The sequence below is a fragment of the Chrysemys picta genome, chromosome 4 (genome assembly GCF_011386835.1).
Source record: "Chrysemys picta bellii isolate R12L10 chromosome 4, ASM1138683v2, whole genome shotgun sequence".
In the NCBI taxonomy this organism is placed as follows: Eukaryota; Metazoa; Chordata; order Testudines; family Emydidae; genus Chrysemys; species Chrysemys picta.
In genome coordinates, this window is record NC_088794.1 from 142,244,005 (window position 1) to 142,267,554 (window position 23,550).

The 23,550-nt window shown below is 41.5% G+C and overlaps 1 protein-coding gene across 2 annotated transcripts in view; it reads right to left on the minus strand.

The window, feature by feature from the left end:
* The window catches only part of MNAT1 (MNAT1 component of CDK activating kinase), a 191,461-nt gene that overhangs the window by 108,316 nt on the left and 59,595 nt on the right, over positions 1-23,550 (minus strand). For both annotated transcript variants that reach the window (XM_065593796.1, XM_065593797.1), the window contains 3 exons: positions 15,703-15,806; positions 11,989-12,129; positions 5,415-5,540 (listed from right to left, as the gene is read on the minus strand). In XM_065593796.1, coding sequence (XP_065449868.1) covers positions 5,415-5,540; positions 11,989-12,129; positions 15,703-15,806 — 371 coding nt within the window. The remainder of the gene's footprint in view (positions 1-5,414; positions 5,541-11,988; positions 12,130-15,702; positions 15,807-23,550) is intronic.

Sequence of the window (23,550 nt, forward strand, 5' to 3'; positions counted from 1 at the left end):
AGGAAGCTATTATTGCAGTGAAATGAGCCCTGTCTGCATTTGTGAATTGCTGTCACCAGTGCAACACACACACACCTGAATACAAATAAGTATCCTTACAAGGATATGTTCGACCATCAACTCCCCTGTAGATCAATCTCCCAACCAGAAATGACAGTCTCCAAACAGTGGCTTGATTTATTCCAAGATGATCCTGAAGAGATTCCTAGGATAACGGCGCATTAGTGACAGCCGTTGCCCTCTTCCGCTAATACTGAAAACTATTTAGCTGCTAGCACAGAGCTGGCGCCACCATTTTCAAGACTGTTACTGGAAGTGCAATTAAGATTGCCACACTTTCTGTAACAGCATTAAGCTGGTTTGCAGATTGGGCTTAATAGACATATACTCCACTAAGGAAAATAATGTTTAAAATATTCAAATTATGCAGGAAGCTGTAGGTCACAAATAAGAAGGCAAATGCCAAGATAAAAAGGGTCTGCAGCTCCCTATCCCACTCACTTACATGAAACATCAATTCACGAACGGTATCTTTTTCGTAACCAGGAAGCTTGAAGAGCCTGTTGTCCGCAGAACTGATTTTAAAAAAAGAAGCTAGGCAAAATGATACACAAAGCTGTAAGGAAACAGCATAGATCAAGCTTAAATAGCTCTCTCTCAGGGTGGGGGAAGAGGCCAGGGGGTCCTATTCCTAGCTAACCTCCATGCAGTTAACAAAAGGAGCCAACTGAAGGGGAAGAAGTCTACCTTTTCTGAGTAATGAGGAATGTTCTCATTTAGTTTATTAAAGGAAGAAAATCCCCCCCCCCAAAAGGAATGGAAACTCAACATCTAGTATAAAGAATACACATAGGACACCTAAAAACAGCCAGCCTAATTGAATGTCTTTCAGGAGACTAAAATGGGTATATTCCTTGGAACTCAAGAGCAAAACCACGTCATCAATCAGGCTCAAGAACACCTCTGATTTAGACCATTCAAGGAAAAATTCTCATATTTCAAGCAAAAAAGGAGAGCACCACAGCCAACATTGTTAAGAATGTAGCTGCATAGACACAATCTCAGAATCAGCCAGGCAAGGCATTCAATACGCACTATCTGGCCTCTGTAAAATAAAAGAAGCCATCATCAGAGAAGAACAGTCCTAGGTTCAAGCAGCAGGTGAAGGGGCTAAGGGGAAAGAAAGGGGGAAAAAGAACTCTCCACTGGTGCACTTGAAGCACTACACCCATAATAGCAGTACTGCTTTGGTTCCAGATCTACACATCATATCACAACAGTACTTAAGGTGGGATTTTCAAAAGCACTCAGCACTGGTGTAGCTCTGCTCCCATGGAAGTCCATGGTAAAACACCCATTGCAGTCAATGGAAGTTATTGACTTCAATGGGAGCAGTGCTACGCCAATGTTGAGCACTTGCCCTTACAGACAGACTACAGAAAAAACAACGAGGTGTCCTTGTGGCACCTTAGAGATGGTTTATGTGACCATCACTTATTTGCACTGTAGTGTCCAGGAAGTGGATCTCTTGTGTGGACTGATCCAGGCTGAGGTTGATGGTGAGGTGGAAATTGTTGAAATCCTGGTGGAATTCCTCAAGGGCCTCCTTCGCATGGGTTCAGATTATGATGATGTCATCAATGTAGCACAAGTAGAGTAGGTGCGCTAGGGGACGAAAGCTGAGGAAGCGTTGTTCTAAGTCAGCCATAAAAACGTTGGCATACCATGGGGCCATGCAGATACCCATAGCAGTGCCACAAATCAGACATCAAGAATTGTAACATTCAAAAAACAGTAGGAGAGCACTTCAATCTCCCTGGACACTCAATAACAGACTTAAAAGTGGCCATTCCTCAACAAAAAAAACTTCAGAAACAGACTTCAACGAGAAACGGCAGAGCTGGAATTAATTTGCAAAGTTGACACCATCAAATTAGGCCTGAATAAAGAGAGGGCATGGCTGGGTCACTACAAAAAGTAATTTTCCCCTCTGTTGATACTCGCACCTTCCTGTCAACTGTTGGGAAATGAGCCACATCCACCCTGATTGAATTGGCCTCGTTAGCACTGACCCCCCACTTGGTAAGGCAACTCCCATCTTTTCATGTGCTGTATATTTATACCTGCCTACTGTATTTTTCACTCCATGCATCTGATGAAGTGGGTTATAGCCCATGAAAGCTTATGCCCAAATAAATTTCTTAGTCTCAAAGGTGCCACAAGGACTCCTCGTCGTTTTTGCTGATACAGACTAAAACGGCTACCCCTCTGAAGACTATAGAACATCCTACATGAGAATTACCACATACAGCACAATCCCACAAACTTGTGAGGGGCTGAGCACCACAGGATTTGAGGGAGCCCTGCATCTCCTAAGACAATGGTTCTCAACCAGGGGTCTGGGACCCCTGGGGGACCGCAAACAAGTTTCAAGGGGTCTCCCAGAATAAACCAGAGAGCAGGGCCAGCATTAGACTTGCTGGGGCCCAGGGCAGAAAGCTGAAGGGTGGACTCAAAGAAAAAGGTTGAGAAACCCTGTCCTAGGAGTAGTTCAGTGCATCATAGCCTTGGACCCAAAAAGTGTGAGTTCACTGTACTTTTCACCAGACATACCACCCAGTAGGTACATACCACCCACTTTCAAGGTCTATTCACAGTAAATACACAACTGATAGAGTTGAAGGTCAGAAGGAGCCATTACATCATCTAGCCTGACTTCATATCACAGACCTGTACATTTCAGCTACTTACTTCTGTATTGGGCGTAATAACTTATGTTTGCCTAAAGCACGTCTTCCAGAAGGGTATCCAGTCTTGAACTGAAGGCACAAAGGCATGGAGAATCCACCACTTCCCTTGGAAGTTTGTTCCAATGGTTAATAACCCTCACTGTAAAAATTTGTGCCCGATTTCTAATTTAAATTTGTCTGACTTCAGTTTCCTGCTGTTGGTTCTTCTTCTGCTATTCTCTGCATTTTCTCCACATGACGTACTTACTGTAATCACGACCCCTCTCAAATCTTCTTTTTGATAAACAGATTGAGTTCTTTAAGCCTCTCACTGTAAGGCATTTTCTCCAGCCCTCAAATCATTTTTGCGGCTCTTCTCTGCACATTCTCTAATCTTTCAATGTTCTTTTAAAAATGTGGATGCCAGAACTGGACACAGTATTCCAGCATATGTCTCACCAATGCCATATACAGAAGTCATGCACCTCTCAACCCTTCTTATGCTCTACTGCTCTGTTTATACACCCAAGGATTGCATTCGCCTTTTTGACTGCAGCATCGCATTGGGAGTTTGAGTTAATTGCTTGTCCGCTGTGATCCCTAAAGCCTTTTCAGAGTCACTGCTTTCCAGGATACTGTCCCCCATTCAGTAGGTATGGCTTGCATTCCTTATTCCCAAATGTGAAACTTTCCATTTGGCTGTATTAAAAACACATTTTGTTTGAATGGGCCCAACTTACCAGTGATCCAAATTTTATTAAGTGTGATTTGATATTTACTTCCAGATCACAGATAAAAAAAGAATGTTGAACATCGGGCCTAGTACCAATCCCTGCAGAACCCCATAGAAACATCCTATTCAAAGAGGATTCCCTATGGATGACTTTTTGAGGTCAGTTAGCTAGTTCTTAGCCTATTTAACATGTGATTTATTGATATTTGTATGATGTTAATTTTTTTCATCCGAATGTCTTCCGGTATTAAGTCAAATGCCTTACAAAAGTCTAAATATATTACATTTATGCAGCTGCCTTTATGAACTAAGTGCATAATCTCCTCAAAGAATGAGAATTATATTTGTTTGACAAGATCTATTTTCCAGAAAACCATGCTGACTGACATTGTATTTGTTTCCTTTAATTCTTTATGAACCGATTCCTTTATCAATCATCTTTTTCATTCTTTTGGCCAAGATTGATGTCAGGATAACCAGCCTAGAGTTATCGGTCATCCCTCTTACCTTTTTTGAATATTGGCACAGCATTAACACTCTTCCTGTATTTTGGAATTTCCCTGGTATTCCAATAGTTCATAAAAATTAACATCAGCAAACCAGAGATCACCTCTGCAAACTCTTTTAGCCCCTTAGGCACAAGTTACATGGGCCTGTCTATTTAAAAATATGTATCCCTAAATAAATATTGTCTAACAGCCTCTCTGATTAGAAATGGCCTGAAAAGTACTTTTCATCCTCCTGTGATACAAGCACATCATTCTGCTTCTTTCCAAATACAAACTAACAATTGTTAAGACGTCCTCATGACACACTCCAATGGTTCCTAAGTCCAAGAATTAAAAATACATAGGAACATTTTGCAGGAAAAAGGAATAATTAGTGCAGCCATCCAGTTGGACCATTGCTAAACCAAATAATGGTCTTTTTCTGTTAATTCTCTCAACACAAATCAAATACACTAGTTTATAGCCCATACTAACCACTCCTAGCCCTTGTATGCTTGGTGCTGTAAAGACCGAGTAAGATGCAAATGCTGTTCTGAAGGGGCTGATGTTGTAATTCAGACACAGAGAATAGTCCAGACACCCATTACAAAACAGACTGATGTCACAGAGATGCAGGGTTGAGTGCTGGGAGTTTTTTTATTTGGTCTGTTCTAGGGGGTTTTTTGAGTATCAATTCTGGGTTATGCTTTTGTGGATTATTAAGTCTGTAACGAGAAGATGATTTTAGAAGGAATTTTTACAGTCTTTTCAGGAGACCTTGGAAAACAGAAGGATTATTGGGGAGAAAGGGTAAAAAAAGATTAGTAACTTGCGATTTGGTTTTATCAAATCCTTAACATATAGGTTGTAGGTATATACTTTGGTGAAAAACAGAACAGAAGAAATGTTTATTTCGGAGAAGAAAAGAACATTTATATTATGTTGTGACAGAAAGAATGGCGTTATAAAACAGGAAAGCTGACAGATCCTTATTACCACAGAACTACTAACATATTTGCTGTTCGAAAAATGCTTGTCTCTGCTGTTCTCATTGTTTGAGAATGTGTTCTTATTGACACGACATGGATTTCCAGATTCTCTCTGACACACACAATCTTCTAGTGCACAAAATAAGCACCAGTCCTTTTCTGAAGGCTCTAGAATTTTAGCTTTCAGAACAATTACATCAAGCTATGGGGCAAAAAAAGGAACTTTCAATGGATCAATTACAGCACAAAAATTGCAAGGGCAAAATGCACAAAATCTCTTACATTCCAACTACTAGAATGCTGAAGTTCTTGAACTGCTCTCTTTAAATTACACCAATAATTAGGAACTATACTTATCATTGGTCTGCGTGCTAGAGCAATGCAAGTCAAATTTAAAAGATCATTTATATCTCAGACTGGGAAAAGCTGTGCCTTCTGGAACAGTGAAATAAAAAAGGAAACAAAGAAGTCTTACCATTTTGATGCCAGTGGAAAATGTGACTGGTTTGACTGGTCTGGGTTTTTCCAGCTGCATTTCTAGCTGTGTAGATCTGTCTTTATGTTGAGCTAAGAGCAGGGAGGCCGGCAGATGGGAACTTTCCTGTAAACATGTTGAAAACACAGATTGAAATATTCAAAAGAAAAAAAATTAATGCTGCTCATTCTTCAAGACTACAAATTGTGTCTGAAAAGGCCATCACCAGCAGAAAAAGGTTACGCTAAATATTCTCTATATGAGAAACAGTTTACAGCAAACGATCACTTTCAGTAATAGGAAAAAGCTGCAGCAGCCTCATAAATCAGCGTAATCTGCAAACAACCATTTTTATGGAATCCACATTAAAGACAATATAACATAGTCCTTATTGCAACTGGCCAATGCAACCATATTTATTAAAATAAAAAAATTGGAACTTAATCACAGAAGGAGTAGTACAAAGTAGTATAACTTGAATCAGATGTTTATCTAAGACACATTCTTTCTACAAATGAATTCAGACCAGTTTGAAATTGTTTCCCATTAGATTTCACCTGAGGCCGTTTGGAAATGATCCTTGCTCTGCCTTGCACAATGGCACCATTGTAAGTGCAACCAACAGCATATTTATTTTCTCCTTTACCAACTTATTTTTAGGGAAGCCTGCCAATTTTAAAATATATATATATATAAAAGTAATAAAATAAATGGTTAACTTGCTTAACTACTTAAAATCTTACATTTAGGTTACAACTAAAAGATTAACATGTATACATATACCACATTCCAAGGAGAGGCAGACAAATTATTGGCTAAATAATTCTCTATTAAATTAGTCTGATTATCTCCGTGAACCCTGAAATCCTCTAACTTCTCTTTACTGTGGAAGCGGGGGAGGGGGAGATTAGAGCTGTTTATTCCCAGACTCCCTTGCTGCAGCACTTTATGCACAATGCACTCAATACAGCATATATATTTCTGTTCTGGGGAACCAAGGAAATACTGCTTTGTGTTCCAAATTTGCTACTAACTTATAAAGCAACTGAACCCCCAAAGCCAGATTGTGACTATAAATATTTTATTTTTAAAAATTTAAGATAGAAAAAGGACTTTCAATGCGAGTTAGGTGCCTTTGAAAATCTCCTGACGTGACACAGAACCATCAAGTAGTGCCCATACTTACTATTGTAAGATTAATGCTCCCTCTTCATCCTTCTTATTGCTTGTTATGCTCACTCACTGATTTGTCTTAAAATAGACCAGAGGTTCCCAAACTTATTTGGCCTACCGCCCCCTTTTCAGAAAAAAAATTACTCAGCGCCCCCCTTTTCAGAAAAAAAAATTACTCAGCGCCCCCCTGGAAATCTACCTTCTTTAAGTGAACAAACGGAAAGATGCAGTGACAAATTTGCGTTCTTTTATGTATCTATATTTCTACCTACATCCTACAATATAGTAAAGAAAGATGTGTTATTAGAATATCGCCCATGACATCTGGTATACAGCGTTTTTTGCGTAATACGGCAAAAGACAACCAAACTAAAATACTAATGAAACTAATAAACTGAGTTTTGTTCTTTGCTCAGCAATAGATATATGTATTTGATATTAAATTGTCAAATATCAAACTAAATTTATCAAGAAATAATTTAAAAAATAATCAATATGCAATTAAAAATCAGTTAATAGTTTTAATTTAGTTTGCCCTTATTTAAATAATTGTTCCTTATTAACACATGCCTTATTTACCAATTAACACAGATGATTCGATAGATATAAATAAATGTTATAGTTAACAGTTTTTTTTACGATTTCATTCCCCTGTTTTCGTTAATATTGTAATAAAAAATATGACAAATATATTGACTATACACTTCAAATAGTACTGTACCGACACAAGCCTGCTACAATTTTATTATTAGTAAGCACTAGAGACACAGAACCGTACGGTAGATATGTACGAAAATGTATAAAAATACTCACGTGTAAATTGCTGTTTTATTGAAACAACAATAATACAATTTGCTTTGTATGTGATCCGTAATCCGTAAAGATCGAAGGTATCGAATATGAATAAAAATTTTTAAATACTTATTGCACTATTGTTAACTGCTTTTTACACAATTCAGAAACAATCTAAATTAGATTTCATACATGTCACCTATTTATAGTATCGTATTGTAAACAAGTCATTACACGCACATATTCCTGCCGATGCATGCTGGACTTCCCGACAATGCGCGACACGCTCGCCTGCCAACACTTGCTTGTTAAGAGCTGTTGGCGGACTTGACAACTGATCGGTTATAATTTGTGAATTTATTTGGAAAATAAAGTAATCACTACAACTTTAACTCTATGTTACACAGCAGATGAAACATGTACGAACGGTTTTTCAAAATTTTCTTATATTCTCTTCTTTCTTTATGCTTCCACCGCCCCCTTATTTTTATTCAACGCCCCCCAATTGCACCCGAGGTTACTACTGCCCCCCTGGATCGTTCCAGCGCCCCCCAGGGGGCAGTATCGCCCACTTTGGGAACCTCTGAAATAGACTGTGGGTTTCAGGGCTGAGATTGTATCTCACAATGGGACCTGATCTGGGGTGAGGGGTCATAATACAAATGACAGTGAGGGACAGCACAGTCCTGCAAATGTCCGGGCACAGGTTCAATACCCTTACTCTCTTCAGCATAGGGACTTCTCCCCTTTCAATCTCCATGCAACTGAAAAGAGAATTTGGACCACCCAAATTTGCTATGTTAGCACCTGAATCTCTGAGCACCTCCATGTCATCCAACACACTCACAGTCCAAGTGTGCACTACAAGTGCTGTTATTATCAGCAATAGTTGAGAAGACCCTATTGAATGCAATATTTTTTTAATTTCAGATTTAATGTGCGCTATATAGTTAGGGGGAGGAGAGGAGGGAAGTCTCCTTAGGCTTTTTGTCCTCCACCTCACTTGTCACATGTTTATTGTATTTTCTCATGCGACACAAAAGGCAGCCAATTTCTATGCTAACTTCTCAGCAGTTTCTACATTAGCATAGAGATACACAGTTCTGAAAAATCAGCATTGCACCAGCAAAACCACAGTGCTCTTGATTCACTGTTTGTTCTATGTAATAAGTGCACAGCCTTTCTAGTTAACTATCACTACAGAGCAGTAAAGAGATCGATATCATAGACCAGATCCTGTAAACATCTGTGTATACATGTAACTTTCCGTATGTGAAAAATGCATTGAAATCAGTGCAACCATTTGCACCAGGATTGTTAATTATGTGCATAAGTGTCTGCAGGATCAGAACTCACAGCTCGGAGGGAAAGGATGTGGGGGGACTAAGATGGCTTTAAGTTACCTTGGCATCTTCCTGATTCTGGGAGCAGGAGATACACCCCCCACAGCATAATTAAGACAGCCATGAGGGGCTATGTCACAGAAGCCTGTCCCTACCTGCCTTCAGGCAGCATCACTGCCCAGAATTTCCACAGCACAATGTGCTTCATCCTTGCCTGGACACGCACTCCCAGTCCCACGCAGCCTCTGGCACACCCCCTGCATAAAAGGGCTGGGAGCAGGGCTGAGAATTTCAACCGCCATGCACCGGGGAATTAATAACATCTCTAGCACTATTAGTATACAATCACACCACGTGTTAATATTGTACTTAAAGACAAGTTTACACATTTTGCTCAGACCCAGGATCTGAAAGTTTGGACAGGAAGAAGCATTGCTCAGCATGACCCATGAAGAGAATAAAGATTTAAATTACAACTGGTATTTTAGTGAAAAGTGGCAGCCATGGAGCCGTCATTTGAAACACTGCCAGTATAAAATCTATCTAATCCTATATTGGGAGGTAGCACAGTGTTGCGGCTAGGACAATGGACTGTGATTCAGGAGACCTGGGTTCTATTCCTGGCTTGGCGACAGCCCTGCTGTGTGACCTTGGACAAGTCACATTACCGGTCTGGGTCTCTGTTTCCCCTTGTGCCTGTCTGGTCTACTTAAACCGTAAGCTCTTTGGAGAAAAACAAACACTCTCTTATTATATTAGTATAGCATCTAGCACAGTGACTGAAGCCTCTGCTACTGTAATCCAAATAATAAAAGTGTAAGAAGTTGTGAACTAGTCTTCAAACTTGCTTTAAAACTTGAACATTAAGGGCAAAATTTCCTCTTGTTGCTGCATGAGACCTCTTAATTCTGCTATCTGTGTGCACAGCTCTCTCAGTGACTATGAATTCAGTACATGACTGGACAGCAGAATATTGGAGCTGAGATCACGTGTATGCATCTGACAAATATTTGCCCTACGTTTTTTCGTATTGTTAAATCAATGTTAAAGCAGTTTGGAGAAAGCAGTGAAAGAAGTATACACTCAACTATTCTCTGTGCAACAATTCCTAAACAGAGAGTGCATTGAGAGACAAATTTAAAATTCATGGGTGAAATCCTGGCCTCTTTGGAATTAATGGGAGTTTTGCGTTTGATCAGTGGAGCCAGGATTTCACTCCATATGTTGCTAAAATGCATATCTTTACCGATGGTTCTAATGCTCCATTTTTAAACCCATTTTGACAATTTTCACTTACTTTGTTTATGTCGTGTTTATCTTTTTCATTTCTCTCAATGAAAAAAAATGACATTTGTTTCGATTCAGTTTATAGTTAGTTTCACTTTCAGATTTGCAACACAGCAATATTTAGACTTCAGGTACTTCAGGGGGATATTTAAAAATAACTGTTCTCAGAAATTTTAGGAGTTATTGAAGAAACTTATTTCTGATGGTTTTATAAAAGCATGATTTTACAAAACTAAGTTTTGAGCCAAATTTCACTAAAGTTTTCAAACGTTCTCTCTCTACTTTTAACATTACCTTTCTGTTTTAAAAATATTTAGATATGTTTTAATAGCAACGCATGTGCAATCAGAGTTAAATTACCTATTTTGGTCATGTTATAAAGATTATTTATAACTGCTCTTTTCGCAAGCCATCTGGCGAACTGTATTTCCAGTAAAACCAACTGCTGTGTAAGAAAACAATGTTGGCCCCTACTAAATTAAAAGTGTATTTTAAAGCAGGATTGAACACACTTTTTAAAGTCAGAAACCAATTCAAAACCTTTTTCCAAGCCATTAAGGAAATATACTGCGTGTACAGTGGAGTTATTAATTGGCCTGCTAGTCAGACTATGCCTAACTAAGCAGATCACGAGCATTATTACCTTAAAAGTTATAAGACTCTGCTGGATATAAAGTCTCAGATTGTTGGGGGATTTCCCTTTCTGTCGGGATACATCCACTGGAGTAAAACAAGGGGCCTTTCTGCACATCTATGCTGATGTCTAAGGAAAATGAAACACCAGCTCCTTTCAAAGAATCCAATAAAAGGCTGCCACGAACCTTGGCCCCGGGGCAAGGCAGTTCCTCAGCACAGTCCCTAAAACCGTAAAACAAACTCCTAAATCACATAACACCAATATCTCTGCATTTTAGTGGATCTCCCATTGGGTCAAAGAAGAACTCTGCATTCTCAGGAAGGGAAGAAAGTAAGTCACATCTTCAAAAAGAACCAGAAATAAAATGCAAGAGAACTGGATTAAATGTAACTTTAATGTGAGAACCAAAGCAAAGCGAAAAAATTCAGAATCAAGGCTGACACGGCATCCTTAAAACACCCTACTGGCATAACAATACTTTTTAATATCGATTTCCATGCTTTTCTGGTTTTTCTCTGCCCATATTTTTATTTATAAATGTGCATGCGCACACGCACACACACACAATTTTAAGACTCTCTCATACAGTGCATGAGTAACAGTATGTTGAGCTGTAAATCCAGATTAGACCACACATGCAGTGCGTAGGTTGTCCTGTGCCCCTAAATCACCATTGAATTTTTGGGTGCACAAAGAACGGTGGAGTAGACGAAATCTAGAAGCAATCCCAGAAAGTAGGTCACTTTCCAAAAGTTTTTAAAAATAGCTGACCACTATAGATTTCCAAGAACATACTATACCTAACTTAATAATAAAATAAGACCTCTTTTCTCACTAACAGTTGTCAATATGCCTCCTATTGTTTGCTAATATTTTCAGTGCACCAAGCAGATATTCTGATCCTTTACAGTAATTTCTTACAGAAGTAGGGATGGGGAGCAGTCAGTTGCTAATTTAATGGATGGGCTGGATAGACTCACTGGGATAGCTTTTCTGAAATCCCAGCACCTCTAATGGTCACAATGAAGTACAATAGAGAACACAGACTTTAAAACAGGCTTGGAGGGGAAGAATTACAGAGAGAAGCAGCCAAAAACATAACAAAAACACATTCTTACTCAGTCTAATCTCCTGCATTTTGCACGATTACTCCCTGCATCATTCCTGTTAGTGTCTTACCAGATCTGTTCTCAAATGTTTGTAAGATGAAAGAAATTAAAATAAATATGAAATGTACAACACTGATATTTTGTATCAACAGCATAAGTAGTACAAGTCCACGTCTGAAGCCACAAGAACTGAATTTAAAGCTCAAAATCTGTAGTTCTGTTTTGATACCCACCAGTTCATCCAGAAGTGCCTGTTTATTCTTCCTTTTTATAATCTGTTGCATTTGTTCCTCTTTCTGTATGAACAGTCGCCTTTGCTCATTTTCCTGTCGTTCCACCTCTAAAGCTTCCTCCAGCTCCTCTTGCTCCCGAGTCTGAAACAGGAATATTCAAAATTTATTATTGGAAAAGATTCTACATTTGGCAGATAAGTGCTGCCATGGCACCCTTCCCCCAAGTAAAGGGTGTTATCCTACAGGGGCGGCTCTAGCTTTTTTGCCGCCCCATGCATGGCAGGCAGGCTGCCTTCAGCGGCATGCTAAAGGCAGGTTCACCGGTCCCGCGGCTTCAGTGTACCCACCACCGAATTGCCACCGAATCCACGGGACCGGCGGACCTCCTGCAGGCAAGCCACCGAAGGCAGCTTCCCTGCTGCCCTTGCAGGGACCTGCAGGGTGCCCCCCGCGGCTTGCTGCCCCAGGCACACGCATGGAGCGCTGGTGCCTGGAGCCACTGCTGTTATCCGAATGTCTTTGGCAGGGATCTAGAGACAGGCAATGAAAATGATTAGAGACATAGGTAAAGGCAAAAACTTCCTATGAAAAGCCTGCAACTCTCTAGTTTACAAAGGAAACAAAATAAGAGGGTACAGGATAGGGAAAGTGAATTTGGTGCTCCTATTCACCCTCTCTGACAATACAAGAGCAAGGGGAGATTCAACTAAACTGAAAGGCAACACATTTAAACTGATCACTTATTTAAAAAAAAAATACAGTGGATAATTAACCAGTAGAATATATTGCCACAAGAGATCATTGAGGCCAAGAGTTTATTAGGAGTCATATCCATAATGAGAATAACCACAGTTACATCAGACAGGGATATAAACAGGTATGCTTCAGAAATAAGCCAATCACAAACTGATGGGGCTTAGGAAGAATGACCCCCCCCCCCATGGGCAGGTTATGCCATAGTAATCCCCTATATTGTTTCATGCATCTTCCTAGAACATAAGAATGGCCATACTGAGTCAGACCAATGGTCCATTTAGCCCACTATCCTGTCTTCCAACAGTGGCCGGTGCCAGATGATTCAGAGGGAGTAACAGAACAGGGCAATTTATCAAATGATTCATCCCATCGTCCAGTCCCAGCTTCTAGCAGTGAGAGGTTTGGGGATACCTAGATCATGGAGTTACACCTCTGATCATCTTAGCTAATAGCCATTCAGGACCTATCCTTATCTTATCTTCTTATCTTAGAACTTATCTAATTCTTTTCTGAACCCAGTTATGTTTTTGAGCTTCACAACATCCCCTGGCAATGAGTTCCACAGGTTGACTGTGCATTGTGTGATGTTCTTCCCTTTTGTTTGTTTTAAAACTGCTGCCTACCAATTTCATTGGGTGACTCCTGGTTCATGTGTTATGTGAAGGGGGAAATAAAACTTCCTTATTCACTTTCTCCACACCATTCATGATTTTATAGATCTCTATCATATGTCCTCTCATTTGTCTCTTTTCTAAGATGAACTGTCCCAGTCTTTTTAATCTCTCCCCATATGGAAGCTTTTCCATACCTCTAATCATTTTTGCTGCCCTTCTCTGTACTTTTTTTTTTTTTTTAATTTCAATACATCTTTTTTGAGATGGGGTGACCAGAACTGCATGCGGTATTCAACATGTGGGCATACATGGATTTATACAGTGGCATTAGAATGCCACGGGTTCTGACAGAGGTGCTGAAACAATTTTTATAGTGGGGGTGCTGAGAGCCATTGAACCAAACTGTAAATCCTGTATATAATGGAATCCACTTCAAGCCAGGAGATCTGGTAGCACCCCTAGCATTTCTTCCTTCTGTCTTCATAGCTATCCCTTTCCTAACGTTCCCTAACATTGTTAGATGTTTGCCCGCCGCTGCACATTGAGCAGCTGTTGTCAGACAACTATTCACAATGACTCCAAGATCTCTTTCTTGAGTTGTAATAGCTAATTTAAACCCCTTTGCTTTGTATGTATAGTTGGGGTTATGTTTTCCAATGTACACTACTTTGCATTTATTTACATTGAATTTCATCTGCCATTTTCTTGCCCAGTCACTCAGTTTTATGAATTCCCTTTTAAGTCTTTCAGTCAACTTTGGACTTAACTATCTTGAGTAATTTTGTATCATTTGCAAACTTTGCCACCCCACTGTTTACCCTTTTTTCCAAATCATTTATGAATATGTTGAAGAGCACTGGTCCCAGTACAGATCCTCAGGGGACCCCGCTATTTACCGGTCTCCTCTGATGCATCTGATATTGGGACAGTCAGACAGGATATCAGACTACATGGACCTCTTGTCTGATCTGATATGGCAATTGCTATGTTCCTACAAGTTATACATAACCTGAATGATCTTTGATTTCGGAAAAGGAAATACAATGCATCACCTTTGCCCTCACTGCTTTATACACATACATGGATATATGGAGGAGCTCTCTATTTGTTAAAACAACAAGGAGTCCTTGTGGCACTTTAGAGACTAACAAGTTTATTTGGGCATAAGCTTTTGTGGACTAAAACCCACTTCAACTCTCTATTTGTTGGTACTACTCCAGTCCAACACCTTCCTTCACAAACAAGGGAAACTCTTTGGTTCTCAGAAGGAATGGTTTAAATTTATTATTTTCAGACTCCAAACTCCTAACATGAGTGTTGAGTGCAAAAGGAATGCAGGATCAGGCCTTATTGTGTCATTTCTGTTACTATAGTTGCCTGAATTGAAACATTTTCTTCTCAAAATGATGTATATTTTTAATGCTGGAAGAAACACTTAAAACATTGACAAAGAGTCCTGTGGCACCTTATAGACTAACAGAAGTATTGGAGCATAAGCTTTCATGGGTGAATACCCACATGCGTCTGACGAAGTGGGTATTCACCCACGAAAGCTTACGCTCCAATACTTCTGTTAGTCTATAAGGTGCCACAGGACTCTGTCGCTTTTTATAGATCCAGACTAACACGGCTACCCCTCTGATACTTAAAACATTATAGATAAACTTCTTTTTTTTGAAATAAATAAAAAAAATCCTTGCCAGACTACTTTTAAAGGAGAGCAGAACTTTGTCTGAATCATATTTTAATAAAAAAACCTACAGGAAAGTATGCGTAGCCTGCATACAGAACACGTATTTTATAACCCTCTAAGAAGCTGTATCATCATTAGCACTTAAAAAGGCTTTTGTCTTGTTAAAGTATAAAAGTTTGTTTCACTATCACTCGTTTTAAATTTTGCATAAGCCAGGCCTTTGTTTTCCCATTCTCCAACTCTCTCTTGGGAGCTTCATAATGTCTGTGTCTGGATTTTTTTTCTTCCTTTGGATGAGAAAGAAATTATTGTTCTGGAGTAGGAATGAACCCAGTCTCTTCTGGATATTGTCCAAATACACTGCCAGCATACATATGTTTAGAAGAGCCTGCATTTACTACCTAGCTATGTCAGTCCCTCTCTCTCTAAACCCTCGTCAAAACAACAAGCACATAAAATTCAGCTGTCAACATGATGATAGAGAATACTTGCATATCACATTTTTCTTACTGTGGAGTGTGTCAGTATGCGTCTCGGAGTTTCTTCTTTTTTCTTTTCTCCTTTAAGACAGCATTTTACAACTATTCCTCTTTAAAATACTTAATTCCTCAAATACTGAATAAGAAACTTTTTTAAAAACAGCAAACTAACCAGTTTTATCTTGTTTTTCTGAATGACTTCTTTGTTATCCTTCTGGTACATATCCATTTTCTTTTTGGTGTTCTCCAAATCCACATTGTTCGTCAAGTTAAACACTGTATTGGTATTTAAAAAAAGATGCATGAAATCATAGTATTAACCTGGTGTGTACACACACACACACACACACACACACACACACACACACACACACACACACACACACACACACAATAAGTATTACCTTTATTTAATGCTCCTTGTCCCTACCACATTAGCAGCATATACCTAACTGAATGTCATAAAGTCACTTGGACACACGAAGGCCAGATCCTGATCTTTGTTACATCACTGTCAACTCCATAGCAACTTAAATTTACTTGGAGTTCTTGCAAATTTATACCTACATAACTGAAATTAGAACCTGATCTTTTGCTTCCTTCATGGGATACTGGCAGCGTAATCCCTTGAACAGCATCAATAGCCAAGATACACAAAAACTGGCCTTTATAACAAGTAGTTTATGGCTAAGAAGAACCTAAACCAGAGGTCCCCAAATTGTGGGGCAACCACCACCCCAGGAACACTGAGGAGCATTCAAGGTGTGATGGCAGGCTGGGCCAGCCCCAACTGGGGGCTGGTAGGGAGTGCCACCCAGCCCCTCCCCACCCCCAGCCACAACCCTGGCTCCCAGACCTGTGCATAACTCCATCCCCAGCCTTGGCGCAGCTCTGGACCTGGCCAGGGGCCCGGGCTGCCAGCCCCCACCGAGACTGACTGTGGCTCTGCTCCTGCTCTCCACCTTGGCCCCTGGCCATGGCTCCATCCCTGCCCCCCAACCCAGCCCCCTTACCCTTGTCCACATCCCGCCCCCCCCCCCCTTCCCCAGCTGCAGCCCCGTTCCTGGCCCTGGCTCCAGGGGGGCCAGGGGATTGCAGACAGGAGGAATGGGGAGCAAGTTTGGGGGCCACTGAACTAGACTAAGTAGAATACACACACACCCCTCATTACAAATGAGGCCCTTCCATTTCCTATGGGTCATCTTGGCACAAGGAGTTTGATAGGACTTTATTGCTTTACTATACGGTGGAAATCTAGATTTCTATATTCTTTAAGAATTCCGAAGCGCAAGGACGCACAGTTACATTTGCCCTTGCTGAAAATCTCCACATTTATGCAGAGATCCATAAAAAGAAAACAAGTTAACCTATTACTCAATGCTATGTGTTGTGTTAAACCTTCTTTGTACACAACAAATATTAGGAGGATTTTCCTCATTTAAATTATGCAACAAGATGAAGGCTATGCAGCCAGCCCCCCTTTGTTTCGCTGAACATTCCCAATCATGTATATCTGAACTAAAGATGCCTCCAGGAATAGAGCAGCTTCTGTAGCAGGCAGATTGAAAGAACTAGGTGTGCAGGGAATTAGTAATTAGATACAGAGGCTTCACCACTAGGTCACTGGTTCAAATTGGGGTCAAGTCAATTCTGACTCAAAGTCATTATCACATGAAGATCATTTGGTGGCCTCAGTCCAGCTCAGAGTGGACACCAGAGAGATCACCATACCCCTAAAACTAGCATAGATGGCAACCCACTCAGCGCGAATCAACCTGGACACTGTACAGTCCAGTCACACTCTTTATGTGGCCCCTCCAGAACACGGATCAGGTACATTGACATGACAGAGCAGGGAAGCTCGCTCTGTCACTGATAAACTCCTCGCAAACTAGAAAGGACACAGTCCCGGCCACAAAGAGCACACACAATCTGAATTGTGAGGAGAGGAAGGATGTTCCAGTGGCTAAAGTGCTAGCCTGGGAGTCAGGAGTTATGGGTTCAATACCTGCTCTGCCACAGACTTCTTGTGTGACCTTGGACAAGTCACTTCATCTTTATGCCTCAGTTTTTCCCCCCCCCATCTGTAAAATGGGGATAATAGCACTGTTCTACCTTGTGGTGCTGTTGGGAGGAAACAATGTATTCAAGATGGTGAGATGCTCAGATACCCCAGTAGTGGTGCCTTATATTATATAAATGGTGTGCCGAGTCTTCATTTATTCACTCTAAATTAAGGTTTCGCGTGCCGGTAATATATTTTAATGTTTTTAGAAGGTCTCTTTCTATAAGTCTAATATATAACTAAACTATTGTTGTATGTAAAGTAAATAAGGTTTTTAAAATGTTTAAGAGGCTTCATTTAAAATTAAATTAAAATGCAGAGCCCCCAGACCAGTGGCCAGGACCCGGACAGTGTGAGTGCCACTGAAAATCAGCTCGCGTGCCACCTTCGGCACGCGTGCCATAGGTTGCCTATTCCTGATCCAGATCATTAATGAAGATGTTGAACAAAACTGGCCCCAGGACCGACCCCTGGGGCACTTCGCTTGATACCGGCTGCCAACTAGACATTGAGCCATTGATCACTTCCCGTTGAGCCCGACGATCCAACCAGCTTTCTATTCACCTTATAGTCCATTCATCCCATCCATACTACTTTACCTTGCTGGCAAGAAACTGTGGGAGACAGCATCAAAAGCTTTGCTAAAGTTAAGGTATAATCACGTCCACTGCTTTCCCCATATCCACAGAGCCAGTTATCTCATCGTAGAAGGCAATCAGGTTGATCAGGCATGACTTCATAGAACCACAGAATATCGAGGTTGGAAGGGACCTCAGGAGGTCATCTAGTCCAACGCCCTGCTCAAAGCAGGACCAATCCCCAACTAAATCATCCCAGCCAGGGCTTTGTCACTTGCCCTTGGTGAATCCATGTTGACTATTCCTGATCACCTTCCTCTCCAAGTGCTTCAAAATGAATTCCTTGAGGACCTGCTCCATGATTTTTCCAGGGACTAAGGTGAGGCTGACCCATCTGTAGCTCCCCGGATTCGCCTTCTTCCCTTTTTTAAAGATGGGCACTATATTAGCCTTTTTCCAATCCTCCGGGACCTCCCCTGATCGCCACGAGTTTTCAAAGATAAAGACCAATGGCTCTGCAATCACATCAGCCAACTCCCTCAGCACCCTCGGATGCACTGCATCCAGCCCCATGGACTTGTGTATGTCCAGCTTTTCTATGTAGTCTTTAACCTGTTCTTTCACCACTGAGGGCTGCTCACTTCCTCCCCATACTGTGCTATCCAGTGCAGCAGTCTGGGAGCTGACCTTGTCTGTGAAGACAAGGCAAAAAAAGCATTGAGTACTTCAGCTTTTTTCACATCATCTGTCACTAGGTTGCCTCCCCCATTCAGTAAGGGTCCCACACTTTCCCTGACCACCTTCTTGCTACCCTTCACATCCTTTGCTAGCTGCAACTCCAATTGTGCTTTGGCCTTCCTGATTACACCCCTGCATGCTCAAGCAATATTTTTATACTCCGCCCTAGTCATCTGTCCAAGTTTCCACTTCTTGTAAGCTTCCTTTTTGTGTTTAAGCTCACCAAAGTTGTCTCTGTTTAGCCAAGCTGGTCGCTTGCCATATTTGCTGTTCTTTCTGCACATCGGGATGGTTTGTTCCTGCGCCCTCAATTTGGCTTTTTTAAAATACAGCCAGCTCTCCTGGACTCCTTTCCCCCTCATATTAGCCTCCCAGGAGATCTTGCCCATTAGTTCCCTGAAGGAGTCAAAGTCTGCTTTTCTGAAGTTCAGGGTCCGTATTCTGCTGCTCTCCTTTTTTCCTTCTGTCAGGATCCTGAACTCGACCATCTCATGGTCACTGCTGCCCTCTATGCATGGAAGTGCTCAGTAATTCAACAGGACACAAGTGTAGCTGATAGACTATTTCTAATTTTTTAATCTAATAGGCAGGAAACATCTCGCTGGTTCCATTAGCTTATGTTTGTCCATTTAATTTACATCCTTTCTTCACTCACACTTTGCATAGGTACAATGGCAGAAGTGAGCCTCTGGGAGAGTTCTGAAGTAGGCAAGGGAGCGGTCTCCGCCCACAGATCAGGCAAGGGCATTCCATGCATAAAAGGGCAGCAAAGAAGTGGTGGGAGTGGCAGAAGGGAACAAAAGGACAAAGCAGGTATCACTGGCAGAACAAAAAAGGAGACACACAATGACAGAGATATAGGTTGCTGCTGAGTAGCTTTTAGTCTGGAATGAAGTGACAAGGAGCTGGAACCAATGATAGTGGCACAAGAATGGTGGTGGGGGCATGACGCCACTCATATTTCAAACAAAAGTAACTTTGGAAAAATACAGCACACTCTTGTAACCAGTGAGTTAGCATTCATTTTCAGGAAGCATGGCTAATTCCATTGGTCTGGGTTTAAAAAAAAAAAAAATCATTAGTATAGCATCATTAAAGCATGACAAACTTTTGTAGCTGCCTAAAACATTTAGGGATAGCTAACGTACTATATCTAGTTTTCACCCTGACACATCAACGGGAATCATGGGCCTAGGTTCCCACCCAGAGAGCTCAATATTTATCCCTGGGTGACGGAAATTTGTAATCCCTTCAACTGGAGCAATTGGGCTGAATGTGATGAATATAAAGTGGTGTGGTAGATTATAGCCAAAAAACAAATGAACAAATGCTTTGTATCCCTTTCTTACAAGGAAATAATGATCGAAAAGATTTTCAATTTATTTTAACCTGACTTTCAGAATTGATGAATCCCACAACCCCAGACTGACTTCAGAGTTATTTCGGAGGCAGGATGGTCTTGTGGCTTAGGCCCTTAATTGGTACTCAGAAATCTGAGTTTAATTCCCAGCTCTGCCACACACTCCCTATGTGACATTGGGTAAATCATTTAACGCCTCTTTGGGTAGGTCTATACTTACCTCCGAGTCCGGCAGTAAGCAATCGATCTTCTGGGATCGATTTATCACGTCTTGTCTAGAAGCGATAAATCGATCCCGGAAGTGCTTGCCGTCGACGCCGGTACTCCAGCTCGGCGAGAGGAGTACGCGGCATCGACGGGGGAGCCTGCCTGCCGCGTCTGGACCCGCGGTAAGTTCGAACTAAGATGTTTCGAATTCAGCTACGTTATTAACGTAACTGAATTTGCATGCCTTAGTTCGAAGTGGGGGGTTAGTGTGGACCAGACCTATGTGTCTCTTTCCTCAGCTGTAAAAATGGGAAAAATAATACTTCTTTTCTCCCACACTTCATCTCCTTGCTCTATTTAGATTTTAAGTTTTTAGGGCAGAGACTATCCCTTATTATGAGCACCTATAGCACCTAGCACAATGGACCCTTGACCTCAGCTGGGGCCACTAGATGTTGTTGTAATACAAGTAAATAATAGTGAATGCTCTCTAGCTTTGAAAGCTGGGCCCTTGTGTTTTGAGGGAGGTTGCTCAACATGGATTTTCATTTTTTACACTGCTCTCTCCCAAGAGAAACAGCATTTTTCAACATTATATTGCTCTGAAATCTTAGACTTGGGGGGAAAAAAAAGCGCAGGGAATAACTGTACTATTTTAGCAACGCAACATTTATTGTAGCAACGTTTCCTCAAGAAAACTGGTTATTTTAATCTTGTTTTGACCTCCAGCTTTCCAACCTGTAGCTTCCAACTGACAAGCTGTTAGACATTTGGGCACAGTGGCTGAAAAGAATTGTCATGTGAAAATGCTGGCGTACAACCACATTTCTGATCAGAGCCCTGCAATGAAAGTAGCTGCATGTGAGCGCCGGCACTTCCTACAATTTAAATCCAACACAACAGCTCTCTAAACCTATGATTACACAAGAAAGAAAAAGCACATGACAGAGGTACACTGCCCTGGCAGGATACCCAGGTACACTTCAGGTGCATGTGGAGGTAGAAGATGAGAAGCCAAATGCCTTTGGTTACCTGAGCAGCAGGGGTATTCCTCTATAACCTCACTGCTGGATGATTTTCTAAACTCGGTTTTACAAACGTGGTTGTTTGGAGAGTTTTTTTCAAACTGAACCATAATAGGCTGAACAGGTCCTGATGCATGCTGACAAACTTCATATCTGCATGGTTCAAAAACATTCACCGTGGGACCACGAGGGTGGGGAAGGCAGAATAAATCTCTCTCTCTCTCTCATACACACACACACACACACACACACACACACACTTACTTTATCTTCTGAAGCCATTCCAAATCCACAATCGGCCCTTAGAGCCCCTGTAACTAAGTAGGCTAGACACCAATCACTCCTCTCTCCTTCTGCCCCCACTGAATAGAACATCAGCTTCTTTCTTCTGCTTCCTCACCCAAACCCAAACCAAAGTGTCAGAATAGCTACCTCACAAGCTATCTTCCCCCCAGTTGTAAGCAGCAGCTCCCTGCATAGGACCTCTCTCGGCTCTATGCAAGTTCCTCTGCACCCTCCTCATACCATAGGAGCATAAAAACAACCATACTGGGTCAGACCAATGATCCATTTAGCCCAGTATCCTGTCTTCCAACAGTGGCCAATGCCAGGTGCTTCAGAGGGAATTAACAGAACAGGCAATTGAATGATCCATCCTGTCGTCCACTCCCAGCTTCTGGAAAACAGATACTAGAACACTCAGAGCATGAGGTTGCATCCCTGACCATCCTGGCTAATAGCCACTGATGGACCTATCCTCCATGAACTTATCTTTTTTGAACACTCTTATAGACTGTGCGTTGTGTGAAGAAATACTTCCTCTTTTGTTTCTTTTAAACCTGCTACCTATTAAATTTCATTGGATGACCCCTCGGTCTTGTGTTATGAGAAGGAGTAAATAACACTTCCTTATTTACTTTCTCCACACCAGTCAAGATTTTATAGACCTCTATCATATCCCCACTTAGTCGTCTCTTCTCCAAGCTGAAAAGTCCCAGTCTTTTTAATCTCTCCTCATATGGAAGGTGTTCCATATTCCTAATAATTTTGTTGCCCTCTCTGTACGTTTTCCAATTCTAATAGATTGTTTTGAGATGGGGCAACCAGATCTGCAAGCAGTATTCCAGATGTGGGTGTACCATGGATTTATATAATGGCATGATGATGATATTTTCTGTCTGATTATCTATCCCTTTCCTAATGGTTCCTAACCTTCTGTTAGCTTTTTTCACTGCTGCTGCACATTAAGCAGATGTTTTCAGAGAACTATCCACGATGACTCCAAGATCTTTTTCTTGAGTGGTAACAGCTAATTTAGACCCCATCATTTTGTATGTACAGTTGGGGTTATGTTTTCCAATGTGCCTTACTTTGCATTTATCAACACTGAATTTCATCAGCCATTTTGTTGCCGAGTCACCATCAGCAGTGTGTGAATCACTGGCTTGGGAAGGCTAGCCCCCAGCCCTGACTTTCTGCTTAAGGCCCGGCCCCTTCAGCACATCCACCCCCCACTGCAGCTGCCGGCCCCCGCCCCAGGCTAGTGCCGGGAGGGAGGGAGGCGTGACCCCAATGCCAGCCCAAGCTGGGGCCACAGCACATGGGAAGAGCCAATTCGCAGAGCGAGAAGCAGGAAGGGAACTGGAGGCGGAGCATGGGCAGGGCCACTCCTGGCTGTTTGGGGAGACACAGCCTCCCCCAGCCTATGATACCCACCACCCGTGCCAGTCACCCAGTTTTGTGAGATCCCTTTGTAACTCTCTGAAGTCTGCTTTGGACTTAACTACCTTGAGTAATTTTGCCACCTCACTGTTCAATCACTACTCTTTTTCCAGTGCCTAGCCTGAGGAAGCAGTCAGGAACTGGCAATGGGGAAGGCAGGTTGCAGGGGGGAGCAGGTTTCAACTGAGGGCCAAATCACAATTCTCAGTAGGAACGTAAGCAGGCCACAGGCAGCAAACAGATTCACTTCCTTGCTTCATCACTGCACCTCCCAGCACCTTCCCTTAACTCCCCCAAAATGTCTAAAACATCAAGGTTTAAAACA